The following is a 21475-nucleotide window of genomic DNA, read 5'->3' as shown; positions in this document are numbered from 1 at the left end:
ATTGTTGCCCGTGATGGTGGCTTAAGCGAGCATCTGGGTCTACATCCAGACAAACTGTGGGCAGCTTGGTGATGGCAGACAAGTAAGTAGTAGGCAGTGACATTCAGTCAGCCTGGGGCAACTATTCCAGCAACCACACAAATGAGGACGAGTAACCCAAAAGCCTGGACACCTAAACAAGCACATGGTCAGACGGTCCAAAGACGAGAACAGTGAGTTACAATCTGCGGTGGAGGGATACACTCACTATTCTGGGGACTAACGTGCACAATCTGCCAATGTTGCCAAGATCTTGGAGTCAGCATTTATGTGTCAGGCGAGATGAGGCCACCGATAAAGATGTGCTTCTTGAATTGTGTCAGGTCTGGTGAGTCCACACACCGTGATCTGAGCTGTGAAATGCTGGATGACGTCCATTTTAGTCTGGGGAAAGGTGCTTCAGACGCACGCCAGGAAAGAGAGTAGGATAACTCATAATCTGTGACTACGCAATCAGGACAGATTTATTTACATTACGAAGTTGCGCCCTACGTCAAGGTATATGGTTTAGTCATATCACAAGAGGGTGCCCATGTGACATGGCTGACCATGAGGACAGTCCCCATGAAGTTGCCTAGTAAGGAAAAAACGATAAAGTGTGCCTAAAATACAGCGTACGTACACATACCTATTGTTAGCCCCTCTGCACACATGCCCCTCAAGCACTGCCTTCAAACTGCGGGGGGGAAGACCTGACTTGCCCGGTGAGCACCAGTTGCTCCTGAAAAATGAATGTGCTACAGTCTCTGGGGGGTGACACGGGGATTTATTCGGTATGATAAACTTCAAGTTTGACCCTGATTTAGCCTATGTTTCTTCTCATTGGCTCTTTTTGGCAAACCATTCTCTTGAGCTGTGCATGTATATTTTATTATAAGGTCCTGCGATGGTGGCAGGGTGATCGTCAATAATGATTCATAAGGACATTTTACACAGTTTAAACATTTATTTATGTTTCCTCAGGGACCACTGCTTTCTCTCAAGTCACATCTGAGTGCCATCAGTGAAGCCTTCATCTAAGCATCCTTGTTTAGGAACTATACAACTTTGATAAATGAAATTTTTGAATAAACAGAAGATGGCACAGGCGTATTTTGCCCCTTTATGAGAACCTGCCCTGCACTGAGTTAAGATGCACTAGTTTGAGGTCGGCAGATCCACAGATGGTATCCACAAGGTGCCTTCCATAGACGCACTGTTCTCGCTACACTATGTATCCGGAAATTGTCCTTACTGGTGATGAAGTGGAATGGGAAATCATCCCACTGTAGGTGGAGGAAAACGATGAAAGTTATTACGAGACTAGTAAAGAGCCCCATATCTCGATATTCTGGCAGAGTGTATCCCATCCTTAACTCTGCTGTCTGGTCCATGACCACCCAGGTGATCGGCTTCCCTCCTGGGCCTCGCATGCAGAAGTTGGGCATGGTTTGGATGCATTGGCGGACAACTTTAAGGCTGTTCTCATTTCCACCATTTATCCAGAATTTATTCACCAGTTCAGCTTCAGCAACACTGAGTGGAGAGCATTGGAATGCTGGCTGATCATCCCTGCAAATAGAAGACAAAGTAATATTACGAACAATTCAAGATGCAGTGTTGCCTAAAATATTCATTATTATATTTCCAGGCGCAATAAGAGTAAATATATTTCCACAAACCACCTGGTATGCTTTATTAGTTTAATTCTATCGAATCAACATGAACATATGAATTATGTGCACCTAAAATCCTCTCACTCAAGACAACTCTAGAGAGTTGATTGGATACTACAATGTCTCTTTTTACATCCTTCACACGCTCCAAAAATGAAGCCTGGTACCTCTTTTGTGCCCTATCGTCCTTTCTTCTAATTGGCACACAATCACCCTACAAAATAAACACCCTCCTTCTCCTTCACCTCAAACCTCCTCACATCAGAGCCAATTTTCAACTTAGCAGAATCAACAGCTTCCCTGTCCATCCACTCCTAATTCAACAAACTGCAGTCACTTTTCCTGTCGACAGCCTGAAAGAAGAGACCCCGTCTTGACATGAGTGGGACACAGTCCTAACAGGATCTAAATTAAAGACCATATTTACCAGCCCCTGGTGCCTCCTTGCGACACACTAGTGTTTCACAGGGAAAGGTGAAGTGAATTGGGTCTTGTCACATGGCACAAGCACCAATCTTAGATGGTGTCACACAGCTCTGTTTGGGGCGCACCACCAAAAATTCTTACAATCTACTCTTCACTGCTCTAATTCCAATACGACACACAGGCATATATTTTTATATGCACATAAGCACTGTATATATATCCACAAAAAAGGTTAAACTAACACTATAGTTAGGTGCGAGAAAAAGTTCTGTTTTTTGTAAAAAAAAAGTGTATGTTTTTGTTTTAAAAAAAAATTAAATTCACTGAAAAATCTAAGATTAAAGTGATGTTATAGTTAGGTGAATAGGTTGTTGACAACATTAACGTTTAAACCTTTTAAACACAAAAAAGCTAAGATATTCACCAGTTATGGTTAGCAGAAATAACTATAACTTGCGCCCGTCCACCATGTACTGCTTATGGTCTCACATATTACGTTGCTCATGACTTGTTCTCTGAAATCATTTATGATATCCCTAATTAGAAGATTGAAATGTTGGGAGCTCCATTAAAAAAAATGGAGAACTCCGGGCTTCTAATGGGCGGTAGAAGCCCAGAGCTCCAACATTCCAGTGTTGTCAGGTTCATAGTTGTTGCTGTCTACAAAGGTTTCACAGAGCCCAAGGTGAGGCCTTTGTCTTATTTAGAAGAACTTTCTGCCCTCTAGTGGCGAAATGTTCTAATAGCTTTAGCCCTCGAAGCTGTGCTATACTGGCTTTAAAGTCCTGCTCCCTTGCTAAAAACCCTCGCCTTCCGTTAATGTCTTTAATGCTGGAGCAGGCGTTTAATGGCTGGTATGGCCCACTATAATCTATGCTGTTTCTTGTAACTATACTATCTCTTAGGCGAATGGGTGGAACTTCCCTTTTCCTGATGTTTACCTCATGTCCTATCACTGCAACTAAGTGGTCACTGGTGTTTCCTCCAAGTCCTAAATCCTACATTCAGTCTGACAGCCCTTATTGATTAGAAGTCAGCTTCTATTTAGTGCTGTAACCTGTTACATGACCTGTTATCCAAGTAGCGAAGGTGCTTAAACACCAGTAAGTGTCCACACAGATGAAAAGTTCAACTATGATTCTCAGCAACCAGGGCCAGAATGGTGCCCTCACCAATGTATTTTTTGCAAGTGTACTAACAGGTCTGTATTATTAATCTACCTGTTTGCCTTTAAGTATAGCAGTGTTCACAAACATCTGCTAGCCTGAAGATCTGGAATGGTCAAGGTTATAAGTCGGGAGAAAAAAACGGAAGAGGGTCTCAAAAAAGGGCTTGGCATAAGATGTACAAATAGAAATATTTTCTAAGAGTAGTAAAGGATATGGCATTAAACATGTAAACTAAAATCTTGTGCTTCCCATAGCGTACCACCCAACCAGTATATTAGTGCAGCTTTGAGCGTTCTGTTATAACAACCAGACATCACAGTAGTAATCAACTGATTTACCTAAAACAAGTCAGACCTATTAGATTTGCCTATGCTTGACAGCTCCTTCAGATAAATGAGGAATAACAGCACTGGCGGTTTCTGTGCACAGGCGTCGGGGCTCCGCCCCCTTTATAGTCACAGTTAAAAGAAAGCAATCATTCCAATGTTATATGTTTTTAATTTTAAAAAAAACCTCTTGTAACTTTAGAGAACGGAGAGCACTGTCTGCCCCACTCGCCGACACCATTGTTGTAGTTCCTGTGCTTAATAACAATGCAGACACGTGACTGACACATTACTTTAACTGCTCTCCCAGCGGACCCAAAGTCTAAGTATTTGCTAGGCTAACAGTCTCACAGCCCTGAGGGCTGTGATGTCATCAGCTCGGCAAAGACCTAGCATCAAGGCCCAGTCTCCACTTGTAGGGCTTAGCCTCCACATCAATCAGAGAGTGGAGGGTATTGTCACTCCACCCTTTCCTAACTTGTTACAGGGTGTTGGTGGGACCACACCCTGTGACAAGTTGGGAAAGGGTGTGGCAAACGGGAAGCCATAAAATCAAGTCTCGCTCACTCGACTTGAGTTGTGTCTGAGGCTGCCAGTGCTCCCACGCTTGAGTATGTGACGCCACTTTAGTAGCAGTGCATGCCGTGTGTCAGTTCCGATCGATCCATGATTTACTGCAGTGCCGCATTGAATATGTAAAGGAGTCAGGGCAGCATTCGGCAGTTCACCAGGTAAGGGCCATAAAAAATAAATTAATAGCTGCCGAGCCTAGGCTCACTTGCGTAGTTGTAATTGTGCCATTGTACGCGGGGTGTACTGCAGCAGCAGGCCTTGGGGCGGGGGGAGCATTTTGCCTCAGGAGTGGAATATGAATATAAAACGTGACTCAAGCCACTTATTATTATGCGTACAGGCAGAGAGCAGAGGCATGTGAAATGATGGGGACCCTGTAAGAAATGACATAGTATGGAAAAGTGCATTCTTCAAAAGGACTGTATATTTTCAGTCGACATTTGGTACTATTTGAAAACATTTCTTCTTGTGCTTTAACAAGTTCAGGGTTGCAATTATCGGTGCCAATAAGTACAGATGCTGTTAACAAGTAAATTGGGATTATATGAGCGCAACATCACTTTATTATATTTGCTTAAAAAAGTGCGTTTGAAGTTTCATTTGGTGGAATGTAAATTAAATGTGTTTTTGTACGTGCCAAAGGAGAAACTCAGTAGGCCAGTGTATCTAGCAAAATGTGAGGTGCAATTATTGTGAAAAATTGCCCCCGAGTTTCAACATGCATGCATCTCACTTTCACCCACTACGCCCTACATTGTTTATGTCCAATTGCAAAATGATCATGTGTCACTGCCTATAATAATCTTTCAAACTCCTCAGGAGTAGCAGGCATTCTATATATGGCAAATCCAATTGGATATCACTGCAATTCAAACAAAGCAATGGCAGGAGTATGCATACATATCATGCATCATTTCACACGAGGCTGAGGAACCCTATGCACTCACACACGTGGCTGTTACAAGGTGTCGGTCCCTGCTAGCTCGCGCCTAAATGTTTAAAATGGCCACACTGATGTTCAACCACTATTTTGTTTCCACGTGCTAGGCCGGGGTATATAGATTAAGTTGGGGCACAGAGAGCCTCGTTGTGCTGCAGTCTGTCATGATTCACCTAGTCCAGGTGTTACATGTTTTTTCAATATACATATGCACGTATGCCCGCATCCCCCCTAACGTGAACCTCCGCACTCATAATCATAAGCCACCTCTGTAGACTAGACGCGCCAAAGCCAGATCATTTTAAAAGTAAATGAAAACAGAAACACCAGTGCAGAAATCAAACACACGTCATGGAGGATTTCAACCAGACAGGTCGGGCAAATGAAAAAAGGACCAAAGCAAACAAAGGGTGTTGGCTAATTGCTTGTTTGTTAGATGCATGTGTTGTTTTTTTAAGGCAAGGGAAGGTCATTGTTATCCTGGGTCTGAATATTGTATACAATGCAATGGGAATAAAGGGCCGAGTTTCAGTGCAGACAGACCTGTTAAATACGCTGTGTGGGTGCCCGGTGTCCCTGGCAGCACCTTTGCTGGGTATATAGCCCTCTGTGTAAGTGCAGGCACACAGGGCTTTCATTGTGCCGTAAGTGGGTGGTGTGGTGCATGGTTTTGTAACTGTATGTCATCATAGCTGCCAAGCTCCCATACTGCTTGGGACATGTCCATCTTTTGAGTTCATCTACCGTTTGCATGTGACATTCAAATGCTTTTGTGACACTTTTCCACAGTAATAAGACACATTTCAGAAAGGACTGTGAGACACCTACAGCTATTTGCACTTAGTTTAGTCAACAGCTAAGTTGCATTCTGTGATTTGTAGTTTTGTTCTTAGAGATTGCTGTAGGACAAAGAAGTAGACTGGGTTGAACCTTCCTGGCATCTATGCCAGCCACCTGGATACATTTTTGTCAAGTTTAGGTTCAGGCAGAAATGTAGGTGATACCACAGCATTGTTTTTTCTGCAGTATTCAGTTAATTAGGTAACAACTGCTAAGGGCATGTAATGTCTGTGAATCAACCCTTGCTGGTGTTGTGCTCAAACGTACAAAGGCTACTTCTGCTGCACACAATAGCATTTGCAAATGATTGGTTTATTATTTTCACTATCAAATTAACTGGAATTATAGTTCATCTCTCGTGGCTTTCTGTTGAGATCCATATACAAATAAACAATGCATCAAAAATGTCAAACTTGAGATTGTGATTGACAGGAAGAAAAATATGGTATACTCGAACTTCGAGCAGGCTGGAAAAATACTCATTAAAAATCAGTCAGCCATATGCGAGGGAGAAACAAACCCTAAAACCTCTTGACAGCTGCACACATCGATAAAGAAGGAAATCAGGCTTGCCTAACAAGCCAGGCTTATGAAACTTATTCCTTTTATTTTAAAAAACTGAGCTTGAAAATGCAGCTTTTTACCCCATTTTAGTTAAATAAGATTTGCACAGGAAATGGCGACTAAGCTCCCCAAAAGATGCTGTGCCACACTGCCCTCTCTCCCCCACCCCTAGGACCAGGCCAGCCCCACCACTCACAAACTTCACCAGCCACCACTTAAGAACAGTACTTTTTTATGAATAGTTAGAATGGAAAATGTTAGTTCTGAAATTGCCAGACTGTAAATTAAACATTACTAAGGTCTGTGGAAGGAGTAGTGGTCTACGGAGTGTCTCAATCACTCCTGTTCTCTTTACATCACTGTCTACTGCACTCTGTTGGCTAGTTATTTCCACCCTTTTCTCTTGATATATTTCTGAAACAGACCATCTGCAAATCTCAAACCTCATTTCTTTCCTCTCCAGCACACTTTTTGCAACTCTGACTATTTCTATGTGCACTCCGGAGAAAGGCCACGGACTAGATGAGACTGTATTGGGACCTCCTGACCCACCGACAGGCACTGTGAAAAACCTGCACTACTTTCAGCCTGAACTCTAGAGCTCTCAATTGTGGCTGATTATAAAGACACACACACAACTCAAAATCGCACAAATCTCTGACTCTTCACTGTACACAGTATACATAAGTAATATGTTGCATGAAAAACTACAGAAACACAACACCCTTGAACACTCAAGGAATGAATGCAGAAGTAAACAAGCACTGGAAAAGCCAATATGTCTGGCCATCAGCCTTTCATCGTTGGTTATTCATTTTTTATTGTGTCCTGGTTTTTCAAACCTTTATTGATGGGGAAGCTGCCAGGCCCTCAATAATCAAAAACACATTGGCTAAAGACAAAAATATGTTTTGGTCTCAAAGAAGCACATCTTATCCAAGCAGTCCCTGACAATGAAGGTACATTTTTTGTATGCAGAAGTGTTCCTTGTGAAAGGCTAGCATGATTGAACTCACAGTGAAACCAGACAATGGCTGACTGGGTGCCCCATCATGACTGCTGGAGTGGGTGGAAGAAAAATGTGAATGACACAACAGCAGACTAATGGATAAAATGTTGCTGAAAGCTTTATTACGGAGAGCGGCTTGCAAGACAGACAGAGATTTCCAAGAATAGACATAGAGGCTTGCAATGACACACAGGCAGAGAGGCTTGCTCAAACAGAGATAGGACAAGATATAGGAAAAAAAGGCAGAGCTTCAATGTACATGTAGTAGGTAAATGTCTCTACATGCACACATACAAGAGCACAGCAAGCAAATTAAAAAGCCAATCAAGCAGGACATACAGATTTCACTAGTTTACAAGTATAACTGTAATCCTCAATTAAGATGCATACCAGCAAGACATACAGGAGTGCAGTTATAATTGCACTTCATTGTGTTCATACTAAAAAGAGAATAACTTTATAAAGAACTCATTCAAATGGACATAGGTGGGCATTACAACCCTGGTGGTCGGTGTTAAAGCAGCGGTAAGACCGCCGACAGGCCGGCGGTAAAAATTTTGCAATTACGACTGTGGCGCAAACCACCAACAAAGACAGCCACTTTAACACTCCGACCGCCACGGCGGTACAAACAAACAGCGCGGCGGTCACAGCCAACAGACAGGCGGGAGACAATGTACCGCCCACACTATTATGACAGGCCAATCCGCCACCTTTTCCGGGGCGGATTCATCGCGGATAAAAACATGGCGGAAACAGGAATCCCGAAGGGAAAACGCTCACCTCTACACACCCCACGAGGAATGAGGACGCCATGGACCCGGAGCTCCGAATTCTACCTGCAATAGTCTTCCTGCTCCTCTACCAGGAGCACGAATGCCGGCGGCGAAGACCACGGTGAGTACTGCACCTACGACACAGGGGAGGTGGGAGGGAAAAAACAGGGACACACACATGCAACACCCCCACCCTCACCCACTACAACACACACACTAATGCATATCAATACATCACAGTTACACCCCCCTCACCCCCTGGAAGAATGCAAGACAATAGAAAATGAGTGTAACCATTGTAATATATTAAAAGCAAAAGCAAAAAATATATACCATTGTTAGACCTGACATAATTTAGGGTGGTCACCCCTAACTTTTTGCCTCCCTCCCTCCACTTTTTGGACACTGTTTTTGCTGGCTCTTAGACTCTGCGCACTTTACCACTGCTAACCAGTGCTAAAGTGCATATGCTCTCTCCCTTTAAACATGGTAACTTTGGATCATACCCAATTGGACTATTTAATATACTTATAAGTCCCTAGTAATGTGCACTGTATGTGCCTAGGGCCTGTAGATTAAATGCTACTAGTGGGCCTGCAGCACTGGTTGTGCCACCCACTCAAGTAGCCCCTTTACCTTGTCCCAGGCCTGCCATTGCAAGGCCTGTGTGTGCAGTTTCACTGCCACTTCGACTTGGCATATAAAAGTATTTGCCAAGCCTCAAGCTCCCCTTTTTCTACACATAAGTCACCTCTAATGTGCGCCCTAGGTAACCCCTAGAGCAGGGTGCTGTGTGGGTAAAAGGGAGGACATGTACCTGTGTAGTTACATGCCCTGGTAGTGTAAAACTCCTAAATTCGTTTTTACACTACTGTGAGGCCTGCTCCCTTCATAGGCTAACATTGGGGCTGCCCTCACACATTGTTGAAGTGGCAGCTGCTGATCTGAAGGGAGTTGGAAGGTCATATTTAGTATGGCCACAATGGTAATACAAAATCCTGCTGACTGGTGAAGTTGGATTTAATATTACTATTTTAGAAATGCCACTTTTAGAAAGTGAGCATTTCTCTGCACCTAAATTTTCTGTGCCTTACAACCCACGTCTGGCTAGGTTTAGTTGACAGCTCCATGTGCATTCACTCAGACAAACCCCAAACACAGGGTACTCAGCCTCACTTGCATACATCTGCATGTTGAGTGGGTCTTCCTGGACTGGGAGGGTGAAGGGCCTGCCCTCACACAAAGGACTGCCACACCCCCAACTGGGACCCTGGTAGACAGGATTGAACTGAAAGGGGACCTGGTGCATTTCTTAGCCACTCTTTGAAGTCACCCCCACTTCAAAGGCACAATTTAGTATAAAACAGGGCCTCTGCCCTACCTGACCAGACACTTGCTGGAGAAGAAACCTGAACCAGAACCTGCATCCTACCAAGAAAAACTGCCTGGCTGCTCAAAGGACTCACCTGTCTGCTTTCTACAAAGGACTGCTGCCTTGTTGTTGGCCTGCTGCCTTGCTGAACTCTTTTCTGGCTGTAAAAGTGCTCTCCAAGGGCTTTGGATAGAGCTTGCCTCCTGTTCCCTGAAGTCTCAGGACCAAAAAGACTTCTCTTTTTCATGTGGACTCTTCGTGCGCTGAAAATTTCGACGCACAGCTTGCTCTGTGGCGAGAAAATCGCCACACACCGACGCTGATCGACGCAACGCCTTCGGGGCGACCGGAACTTCGACGCACGGCCTTGCAAGGACAACGCCGCCCGACTTCCAGAGGGGAAATCGATGCGACGCCTGCCGTGAGAACGAAAATTCCACGCACAGCCTCCTTTAATGACGCGCAGCCGGAAAACAAGCCGAAGAATCCACGCACAGACCCCGGGACATCTGGTAATCCCGCGAACCACAGAAAGAGACTGTCCGCTTGACGGAAAACGACACACGACTTCCCCGCTTGACAAATAACGACGCAAGTCTGTGTGTGCAGGGGAAAAATCAACGCACACACCAGTTTTCAACGTATCTCTTCTTCTGCGACCCTTTGCGGAGATTTTCCACGGTAAACCAGGTACTTTGTGCTTGAAAGAGACTTTGTTTGCTTTTTAAAGACTTAAAACACTTAATATCACTTTTCAGTGATATCTCTACAATTTCACATTGCATATTCATTCGTTTTGACCTACAATTATCCAGATAAATATTCTATATTTTTCCAAACACTGTGTGGTGTATTTTTGTGGTGCTATATGGTGTTATTGTATGATTTATTGCACAAATACTTTACACATTGCCTTCTAAGTTAAGCCTGACTGTTTGTGCCAAGCTACCAGAGGGTGGGCACAGGATAATTTTGGATTGTATGTGACTTACCCTGACTAGAGTGAGGGTTCTTGCTTGGACAGAGGATAACCTGACTGCCAACAAAAAACCCAATTTCTAACAACCATGTACATAATATATACCAAGCATAGTAGTCCAGGTAGTGCACTAATGAAGTCTGTGGAACACTGGGACCACACGGTATGGGCGAGACCCACACAAGATCCCCGACCATGACGGAGAGAACACTGCAGGGGCATCAGACAGCAACTAAACAGGCACCTCAGGGGGAGGGAAAGAGGGGGCACCTCACCGCTTGAGTGCAAAATGCCAAATCCACGAGGGGGCCAGATGCCCACTGTTCAATCCTGGGGAGTGCAAAGCCACAGTCTCTCAAGTCTCTACAGTGGGTGGTTTGCCCACTGTTCAATCCTGGGGAGTGCAAAGCCACAGTCTCTCAAGTCTCTACAGTGGGTGGGTTGCCCACTGTTCAACCCTGGGGAGTGCAAAGCCACGGTCTCTCAAGTCTCTACAGTGGGTGGGTTGCCCACTGCCATATCCTGGGGAGTGCAAAGCCACAGTCTCTCAAGTCTCTACAGTGGGTGGGTTGCCCACTGCCATATCCTGGGGAGTGCAAAGCCACAGTCTCTCAAGTCTCTACAGTGGGTGGGTTGCCCACTGTTCAATCCTGGGGAGTGCAAAGCCACAGTCTCTCAAGTCTCTACAGTGGGTGCACTGCCCACTGTTCAATCCTGGGGAGTGCAAAGCCACAGTCTCTCAAGTCTATACAGTGGGTGGGTTGCCCACTGCCATATCCTGGAGCCACAGTCTCTCAAGTGGATGACAGTCTCCACTGGTTCTGAAGGGGGCATGGTGCCCAGAGTGCTTCATCCTGCTAAGGACAGAGGTGGTGGATGCCCAGAGTGCATCATTCACCCCATGACGGACTCAGATGCGTCAGTGCCCTTGCCGCTCATGGGCCAGCGGTGCTTGAGTTGGCAGTCCCCTGTTCAGCGGTGCTTGAGACGGTGGTGCCCTGTGCAGCGGTGCTTGAGTTGGCGGTGCCCTGTGCAGCGGTGCTTGAAACAGTGGTGCCCTGTGCAGCGGTGCTTGAGTTGGCGGTGCCCTGTTCAGCAGTGCTTGAGTTGGCAGTGCCCTGTTCAGCGGTGCTTGAGACGGCGTGCCCTGTTCAGCGGTGCTTGAGTTGGCGGTGCCCTGTTCAGCGGTGCTTGAGACGAGTTGGCGGTGCCCTGTGCAGCGGTGCTTGAGACGGCGGTGCCCTGTTCAGCGGTGCTTGAGTTGGCGGTGCCCTGTTCAGCGGTGCCTGAGACGGCAGTGCCCTGTGCAGCGGTGCTTGAGTTGGCGGGGCCCTGTTCAGCGGTGCTTGAGATGGCGTTGCCCTGTGCAGCGGTGCTTGAGTTGGCCGTGCCCTGTGCAGTGGTGCTTGAGTTGGGGGTGCCCTGTTCAGCGGTGCTTGAGGCGGCGGTGCCCTGTTCAGTGGTGCTTGAGACGGCGGTGCCCTGTTCAGCGGTGCTTGAGATGGCGGTCTTCATTGCAGGGTCTCAGCTGCTGGCGGTCCTTCGTGGCCCAGTGGGGCTTTTGCTGGCGGTCCTTCATGGCCCAGCGGGTCTTTTGCTGGCGGTTCTTCATGGCCCAGTGGGGCTTGTGCTGGCGGTCCTTCATGGCCCAGCGGGGCTTGTGTTGGAGGTCCTTCATGGCCCACTGGGGCTTTTGGTGGTGGTCCTTCATGGCCCAGCGGGGCTTTTGGTGGCGGTCCTTCATGGCCCAGCGGGGCTAGTGCTGGCGGTGACCTCCTGGGCAGGTGGGCTGGTGCTGGCGGTGACCTCCTGGGCAGCTGGGCTAGTGCTGGCGGTGGCCTCCTGGGCAGGTGGGCTGGTGCTGGCGGTGGCCTCCTGGGCAGGTGGGCTGGTGCTGGCGGTGGCCTCCTGGGCAGGTGGGCTAGTGCTGGCGGTGGCCTCCGGGGCAGGTGGGCTGGTGCTGGCCTCCTGGGCAGCTGGGCTTGTGCTGGAGGTGGGCTCCGGGGCATCGGGGATGATGGCGGTCTTCTCCGCAGTGCTGCTCTTCCCAGACTTGCCCGGTTTCTTGTGGCCCTTCCCCACCTTGGAAGGTGTCACAGCTGACTCCACACTCCCACCGGGACCCCTGGGAGAGGCTTTGATGGCTGGAGTCTTCCCCCTCTCCCTCTGGGCACTAACCAACTTCTGATGCTTCACAGGTGGGGGACTGTCTATGCTGTGGCTCCGTGCCACACTGGCTGCCCTGGTGGCCGGTGCACTCCAGATTCCAGTGACTACAGACACCACTGGTCCCGGAGATGTTGTGGCTGAGGTGCTAGTTCGGGACCTATGAGACGGACGGGTTGGGGGAGGTGTGGGAAAGAGGTCAAGGGTGGACAGGAAAGGTTTTTTGGACACACTGGGATGGGTAGCTGGATGGGGTTTGGGAGTGGAGGAAGAGGTGGTGGTTGTAGGAGGTGTACGTTTGGTGACTTTGTGTGAAGGTGCATGCGCTGGAGGCTGTCGTGAGGTGGATGGCTGTTGGGTGGGTGTGTGCCTGCGTTTGTGTATCTTGGGAGGGGGCATCACAGACACACTGGGAGAGGACACAGGGGACATGTGAAGGGAAGTGGGGGTGGTGACTGCACATGAGCGGGGTGTGGTGGTGGGTGTGCTGGTGATGGCAGTAGTGGCTGTAGAGGTAATGCATGCAGGTGTGAGTGTAGACGAGACTGGGAGGGAGGAGGGAGACGAGGAGGAGGGGGACACAGTGGAGGCAGTGGATGCTGGTGTGTCTGCATGTGTCTGATGCTTGCGTGAGTGCCTGTGGGATGTGTGGTCCTTATGTTTGCCAGAGCTTCCTTTGTGTGTTGACGTGTGTGCATGCTGGTCTGTAGGTGTGCTTGGGATAGGCTGAGGTACAGGGGATTGGGTCTGGGTGGAGGAAGATGGAGGGGGGAGGCTAGAGACGGGGACAATGGCTGCCATCAGTGCTGAGGCCAGAGTCTGAAAAGCTTGCTAAAGGGCCGCCTGACCAGAATGAACGCCCTCCAGGAGTGCATTTGTTTGTTGCAACTGCCTCTACACACCCTGGATGGCATTCAAAATGGTAGACTGCCCAACAGTGAGGGACCTGAGGTGGTCAATGGCCTCATCACTGAGGGCAGCAGGGGTGACTGGGGCAGGGCCTGAGGTGCCTGGGGCGAAGGTGATGCCCACCCTCCTGGTTGAGCGGACACGGGGAAAAGGCTGAAGGGCTGCTGGGAGGGCGGTGCTGGTGGGGGGGTGGCGGCTGTACCTGTAGATGCGGGGGGCACAGATGTTGCCGCCACCACAAGGGAGCTCCCATCAAAGGACGAGTCTGTGTCGCTGGTGTCAGCTCCTGTTCCCGCTGTGGAGCTCCCCTCGCTCTCCGTCCCACTGGTGAACTCTGAGTCCGTAGTCTCGCCCTCCAGGGCCATGTGGGATGCAGCTCCCTTGTGCTCCGGTGCCACTGCTCCTCCGCCCGATGATGCTAATGCACACAAGAACAGGGAGACCACAAAAAAGGGGGGACGACAGAAGAAAGACATGTTGAGTGCATGCATTACTGCTACCGTTGGCGGACACGACAGACACAGAAGCCCCCTGCACTACGCCGCGCTCTTGGGGTCCACTGTTCAATTCCTGGGAAATGGCCTACAAGGCTATGGACAAAATCTGCACACATAGATGACACAGGGGCAGGACTAGGTGTACTTGCCACTCTAAAGAGGTGGGGTGTGGTGCCACATGGCCTGCCTTACGGAGGGGCCTTGCCTACGGAACTCGCCCTGGCCTAGGGAAACCCACAGCCCACCTCCCCCACCCAGACACCTCCACTGCGCACAAAGTCAGCAGAATGAGAGTGTTCTCACCCACTTGTGGCTGCTGTGATGCCCTCAAGCGCCCATCCAACTCGGGGTAGGCCACTGCCAGGATCCTGAACATCAGGGGGGTCATGGTGCGACGGGCACCCCTCCCATGTTGGGAGGGCATCCCCAGCTGAGCCTCCGCTGACTTCTTGCTCCAGCGGCGAATGTCCTCCCATTTTTTCCAGCAGTGGGTGCTTCGTCTGTGGTAAACCCCCAGGGTCCGGACGTCCTAGGTGATGGCACGCCAAATATCTTTCTTCTGGTGGGCGCTGACCTACATGAAATGTCCCAGGGAAAAAGAGAAGTTATTACCAACTGCACCGTCAAAGTGATTGGCCCCCATCCCTACCCTTGCCATGTGGCACATGCATTCACCGTCTTTCATGCACGCAGCACTCTCCCCCCTTCCCTCTTACATCCAGCCCTCTCCACACAGGCATAGCCCATACAACATGCTCCCTGTGTACTTACCTGTTTGTCTGGAGGACCGTATAGTAGCGTGTACTGGGGGAGGTCCCCATCCAAGAGCTTCTCCAACTCCTCCGATGTGAAGGCAGGGGCCCTTTCCCCAGACACTTGAGCCATTGACTCTTCCAGACCGGGGTCACAGCAGCACTTGCAGTGTAGATCCTCTCCTGTCGAAGATCAGGTATTGAGTGACTGAATAGATAGAAAGTGACGGTCACGTCCGCAGCGGTGAGTACCATCACCGCCGGCGTACATTGTCATTGGCTCCTGGGACCCATAGGGTCCAATGTTAACCAATGCAGCATTGCGCCGCAGTCTTTGACCGCCTACCGCGACGGTGTACAACGCCAGCGCAGTTACCTCACATCCCATTGTCCCACTTTACAGGTCAGGCAGCCGCCATTTCAGGGCCCCACATGACTTCATTTTCAACTGCGTCACACATACCTAGGCCTAGACTCTACACACACATACAGGCCATTTTTTGTGTATGAATGGTGTTCTGTGTCAACTGTGGGTACATAGCTCTGAGTTGTTTGACTCTGTGCTCGCTGTTGTCCTTCATAGGCACCGTCCGCTAGGACATGTGAGGAGATGGCGGCATCCTCCGTGTACCGACCGTTGGTGGACCTGTCGACAATGGAGGAGCGACATGTAATTATCACATTCAGACTTGACCGTGCCACAATCCAGGAACTGTGTACCCAGTTGGAGCCAGACCTGATGTCAGCAATCTGCCATCCCACAGTCATTTCAAACAACAGTGGCCATAGCATCAGGGATGTCCCAGCCTATGTTTTCCAACGTATTGTCCAGAGTGTTGTCTGCCCTTCTCAAACACATGCAGAGCTGCATCGTTTTTCCTCAGGTGGAGGATTCGCCTACAGTGAAAGGTGATTTCTATGCCCTGGGACACATCCCCAACATCATAGGTGCCATTGATGGGACACATGTGGCTTTGGTTCCCCCCCCCACAGGAGTGAACAGGTGTACAGAAACCGGAAGAGTTATCATTCTATGAATGTACAGATGGTATGTTTGGCAGACCAGTACATCTCCCATGTGAATGTCATGTTCCCTGGCTCAGTGCATGATGCCTACATCCTGTGGAATAGCAGCATCCCTTATGTGATGGGTCACCTCCAGAGGAACCGTGCGTGGCTACTAGGTGAGCGCCTGGAAGCAAGTCAGTGGGAATGGTTGTCTGGGTCTGGGGATATCCCTCCAGGTTAGTGCGTGTCTAACAGTTGTCCCTCGCCATTTGCAGGTGACTCTGGTTACCCCAACCTGTCATGGCTACTGACCCCAGTGAGGAATCCCAGGACAAGGGCAGAGGAACGCTACAATGAGGCCCATGGGCGAACTAGGAGGGTGATTGAGCGGACCTTTGGCCTCCTGAAGGCCAGGTTCAGGTGCCTCCATATGACAGGTGGATCCCTATTCTACTCACCAAAGAAGGTGTGCCAGATCATCGTGGCCTGCTGTATGCTTCAGAACTTGGCTTTGCGACGACAGGTGCCTTTCCTGCAGGAGGATGGTCCAGATGGGGGTGTTGTGGCAGCTGTGGACCCTGTGGACAGTGAAGACGAGGAAGCAGAGGAAGAAGACATGAACAACAGGAACTCAGTGATCCAGCAATATTTCCAGTGAGACACAGGTAAAAGTACAGACATGCCTACTACATGTACTTTAACACTACTACCTCTCTACTGTCTGTCGTTTTCACCCAGTGTATGGTCACTGAGTTGACACTTTCCCTTACTATTTCACAGATGTGGTTCCCACTGTGTGACATCTGCTTAGATTCCTCATGGACTAGAGCTGTGTGACATAGGTATGTTGACATTCCAATTGAAAGAGCATTTTGTCACTGTAATTGCTAATACACTATTTTGAAATCACAGACAGACTCCAGATTGTTTTGTGCTTCAAAGGTGTTTATTTAAGTGCTCAATATTGGAGGGGGTAGTGAAATGGTGAGGGATGATGGCGGAGGAATGTCCATGGCAGAGTCCAGTCTATTAGTCTCACAGGTACATTGCCCATATGGGCATAGGAAGTGGAGCTGGGGCAGTTTAAGTATGGACAGGGTGACAAAGTGGGACAGTAGGATGACAATCAGGGTGGTCTCATTTCTTGGCGGGGGTCTTGGCATCATGCTCTGTCTTTGTCCTGGATCTCAGAGACCATTTGCAGGGTGGTCCTTCCTCTGCAGGGGGTGGGGTGCTGGTGTGGTGGTCCTGTGGCGGGGCGTCCTGTCCACTGGTGCCGGCGGAGGTGGTGGGCAGTTCATCATCCATGCTATTGTCAGGGGCCCCTTGTAGTGCCACAGTGTCCCTCCTTGTGTTTAGTACTTCCTTCAGCACCCCTACAATGGTGCCCAGGGTGGAGCTGATGGTTCTGAGTTCCTCTCTGAAGCCCATATACTGTTCCTCCTGCAGGCGCTGGGTCTCCTGAAACTTGGCCAGTATCGTTGCCATCGTCTCCTGGGTGTGGTGGTAGGCTCCCATGATGGAGGAGAGGGCCTCGTGGAGAGTGGGTTCCATTGGCCTGTCCGCCCCCTGTCACACAGCAGCCCTTCCAGTTCCCCTGTGTTCCTGGGCATCGGTCCCCTGGACCGTGTGCCCACTGCCACTGCCCCAAGGTCCCTGTTGTTGTTGGGGTGGTGGGTTATCCTGGGTTCCCTGTAGTGGTGGACACACAGCTGATTGACATGTCTTGGGGACGGAGGTATGGGCCTGCTGGGTGGGTGCTGTGCTGGTGTTTCCAGAGGGGGGAAGGTCTGTGGTGGCCTGTGCCAGTGTGAGGGGAACCGACTGTCCCGAGGTCCCCGATGGGCCGGGCTGGTCATCTAGATCCAGTTGGACAGAGGGGCTGTCATCACTGTGGGACTCTTCTGTTGGTGGTGTGGACATGTGTGGACCCTCCTGTCCGGTGACGTTGGGTAGGGGTCCTACAGGGGTATAAAAGGATGGTTATTACATCTGTGTGTGTCAAGGTGTGCAATGGGTGGGTGACCGTGTACCCCAGTGCTTGCATTCCTGTGTGGGACCTTGTGTGATAATGGTTTAGGGGGTTGTATGGGTATGTGCAGTGGGCATGCTTTGATGATGGGTGTCCATGCTTTGTTGTTACATGCAGGGCTTGGTGTTGGGATGGGTGGGTTGTGATGTTGGGACATATGTGAGGAGTTGGTGTGCTGGGGGTGAGGGTGGGGGTATGTGCTGGCATGCAGGTAGGGTGGGGGATGTAATAGTTAAGATTTGACTTACCAGAGTCCATTCCTCCAGCTACTCCTGCGAAGCCCTCAGGATGCAGAATCACCAAGACTTGCTCCTCCCATGTTGTTAGTTGTGGAGGAGGAGGTGGGGGTCTGCCTCTAGTCCGCTGAACCGGCAGGTGGTGTCTGGAGACCACGGAACGCACCATCCCCTGTAGGTCGTTCCACCTCTTCCTGATGTCATCCCTATTTCTTGGGTGCTGTCCCACTGCGTTGACCCTGTCCACTATTCTTCGCCATAGCTCCATCTTCCTTGCTATTGAGGTGTGCTGCACCTCCGAATAGCTGTGGCTCTACCCGGACGATTTCCTCCACTATGACCCTGAGCTCCTCCTCCGAGAACCTGGGGTGTTTTGCCGTGCCATGAAGTGGTGTAGGTGATGTGTGGGGTGGAGTGTGTGGTGATACGTGTGATGACATGTAGTGGTGTGTTGTGTGAGGTGCATGGAAGTTCTGTGGGTGATGGTGTTGTGTGCCTGTGGATGCTGTTGTTCTTGCTGGTGCTGTCTTTCTCTGGCCTTCTTTCAGACTTTTTTGTCGTAGGGGTTTGTGAATGATGTGGGTGTGTGTTTTATATTGTATTAGGAGTGGTGTTTGTATGTGTATCAGGTGTGTGTATTTTGAATTGTCCAATGTGGTTGTGTGTAGTAAGAGTGTGTGTATTTTGAGCGCTGCGGTGTGTACCGCCAAAGGAATACCGCGGTTGAAAGACCGCCGCGTGGATTCGTGTGTCGTGATAGTGTGGGCGTATTTCTGTTGCCGTGATGGTGGAGGTTTTGTTTTTGGCAGTTTATCACTGACCTTTGGTGTGGAGGACTTGTGTGGGTGTCTGAATTTTGGCAGATTCCGATATGTGGGTCATAATAGCTGTGGCGGATTTCCGCGACCGCGGCAGTGTGTTGGCGGTCTTCTGCACGGCAGTAAGCGGCTTTTGCCGCCAATGTAGTAATGACCGCCATAATCTGGTATGCTGTGAAATACCAACAGCCAGAGAAATGTTTAGTAGGAGACAGAGATTGATAAAGCTGGAATGTGCCCCGTGCTCACATCAAAGGCAACAAAATCACCCTACTATCATACGAGGATCTAACCACAAAGGCAACACTAAAGTAATAAAATAGTTAAAATGCTGGCGCTGGTGGGAACTACTTTGTCTATGGGTGACCTCCTTTTGAAAGAGGAAAGTGCAATCAAAGTGAAGTTAGCCCGGTGCACAAGTAGGCTGACTTACTGCTCCATGACGTACTTTTCCTAGGCAAAGCAAATGATAATGCCAGAAACGAAAGACCAGTGGATGAAGGGAGCTGGCTGAAAGGACTTTTAAGTAAGTATATTAAACATATGGCCCAGAATTACTAGAATTTTGCCTCGGGTTGTGTTACTTTTGTGGTGCAGCCCCAAGCAAAATAGTTTTTGGCGTTTACTAAGCGACACAAAACCACTGCATGGTTAAGTAAATACAAAGTAACAAAGGTCAGTGCATTGCCTTGCGTTACTTGGGTGGAGTATAAGCTTTCCGATGCATTCACCCATGTATTTTGATGCAAATCCAGATTTACAAAGACTTGTCTTTGTTAATTCCTCTCTCCATGTGTGCTTCATTCTGCAGCACTCATAGAAAGAGTAATATACCTCTAAAATTGTTTTTGTGCATGAGGGCATCCCTTCCTACAGGTAAACACAGACACCCTTGCACCCTTAACGTTTTACAGCTATTGTTCAGAAATCAGTCAGCATTTTTTCCTTTTTAAGTTAAGGCATTTCAATGCCAGTTTTTAATATGACTATTGAGGCTGCTAGACAGATGGTCCTGTCCCACTTAAGCTACAGATAATAGCAATGCACAATTGATCCTTCACAAAGCATTCAGGACCCAGGTGAGTTGATTCCTCTAATACTCCATATTCTTACAGAAACTTGAGCACAAACAGCATGCCCAACTCCCTGTGGATACCAATGGACTTCAGGTGGTAGCACTGTAATGTTGTGGGCCCCAGCCCTCATTAGAAGAAGGACATAGACACATGGTGGTAGTTGGTAAATTGGGTCAAGGCACATGTGCCAAACTCCTTTTAACTGGCAAGGTCACCTAACTGGTGATACCTGTAAGTGTATGTGTGTGTACCTAGCATTGGGGCAGCCTTCTAGGAGAGTGCACTAAAAAGACCTGTCCACTGGACACAGCCGTCACCTAGGGGGAGAGGTCCCTGCCTGCTTATGACCTCATCTCTCTAAATAGTTCACCTTGCCTTACCATAGAATTATTAACACATAGCCTAACAAGTATTGGCAAAGAAAATAGGTCTGGGCTATTTTAGGTGGCTGTGTGCCTTTTGTAAAGGCTGAATGTGTATGGAAAAACAGTTACTGTACCTGTAAAGCAGATCACAGGAGCCACCATGCCCTCGCTGCTGAGTGCAGTATATAAGAGAGAAAGAGTTTTTCCAAAAGCATGCTACTCAGGAAAATGCAGCATCAGACTGGAGAAGGATGGGGCAAAGTCAATGATGACGTTTGGATAAATGGGTGCTGCAAAAAGTGGTCAAAAAAGCAAGCAGCAGCGGTTTCTCCATGAGGGTGGGTGAGCGTTGATCCCCCCGCCCACTGTGAGCCACAGGGAAAAAACATAAAATGGTAATGAAATGATTCAATTGCCATTTTATTTTTTTCCCCGTTGTGCACGCTACAGACAGTGGCCCTGAGGCAAAGGACATGTCCTTTCCTGCTGATTCGCTGGCTGGATGCTCCAAAGGGCGCATGTCACTTTGGCCGGCTGTTTTTCCCCGGCCAAAGTGACATGCGCACTTTGAATCTCTCCACTCAGCAATCTTAAGACAGCTGGGTGGAAAGAAAGCACAGGCCTCCAAGCCTGAAGTAGCGTCCAGCCAGCCCGCTACATCCAGTCCAGGCACTTCGCCCATGCTGGTTAACAGCATAAGAGCAGTGTCTGAATTGGTCAGGGAGCTCCATAGCAGACTGCAATCCCCAGAATACTGAAGAGGACGTGCTGCGGTCAGTAAGTACCTTTTATTTTAATTTAACATGATACTGTTATTATGGGCTTTTGGAGGGAGGGAATATTTTATCTGGGACGTTTGAGAAAGAGAGTGTTTATTAAAAGCCTTTGGAGGGAGGGGTTGTTTTATTTTCATTTTTGGGTAGTGGTGGGGCAGCTTCCCCTGATAGC

General features: G+C 48.9%; 1 protein-coding gene across 1 annotated transcript in view; it reads right to left on the bottom strand.

Annotated features, from left to right (window-relative positions):
- Positions 1-965: 965 nt before the first annotated feature.
- Positions 966-21475, bottom strand: part of LOC138287431 (glycine N-acyltransferase-like) — a 112895-nt gene continuing 92385 nt past the window's right edge. Inside the window, exon 6 of the mRNA XM_069227854.1 lies at positions 966-1590. Coding sequence (XP_069083955.1) covers positions 1167-1590 — 424 coding nt within the window. The 3' untranslated portion in view covers positions 966-1166. The remainder of the gene's footprint in view (positions 1591-21475) is intronic.

The sequence above is a fragment of the Pleurodeles waltl genome, chromosome 4_1 (assembly GCF_031143425.1).
Source record: "Pleurodeles waltl isolate 20211129_DDA chromosome 4_1, aPleWal1.hap1.20221129, whole genome shotgun sequence".
Classification (NCBI taxonomy): domain Eukaryota; kingdom Metazoa; phylum Chordata; class Amphibia; order Caudata; family Salamandridae; genus Pleurodeles; species Pleurodeles waltl.
Note: the sequence above shows the minus strand (reverse complement) of the source record. Positions and strands in the feature narration are given on the sequence as shown.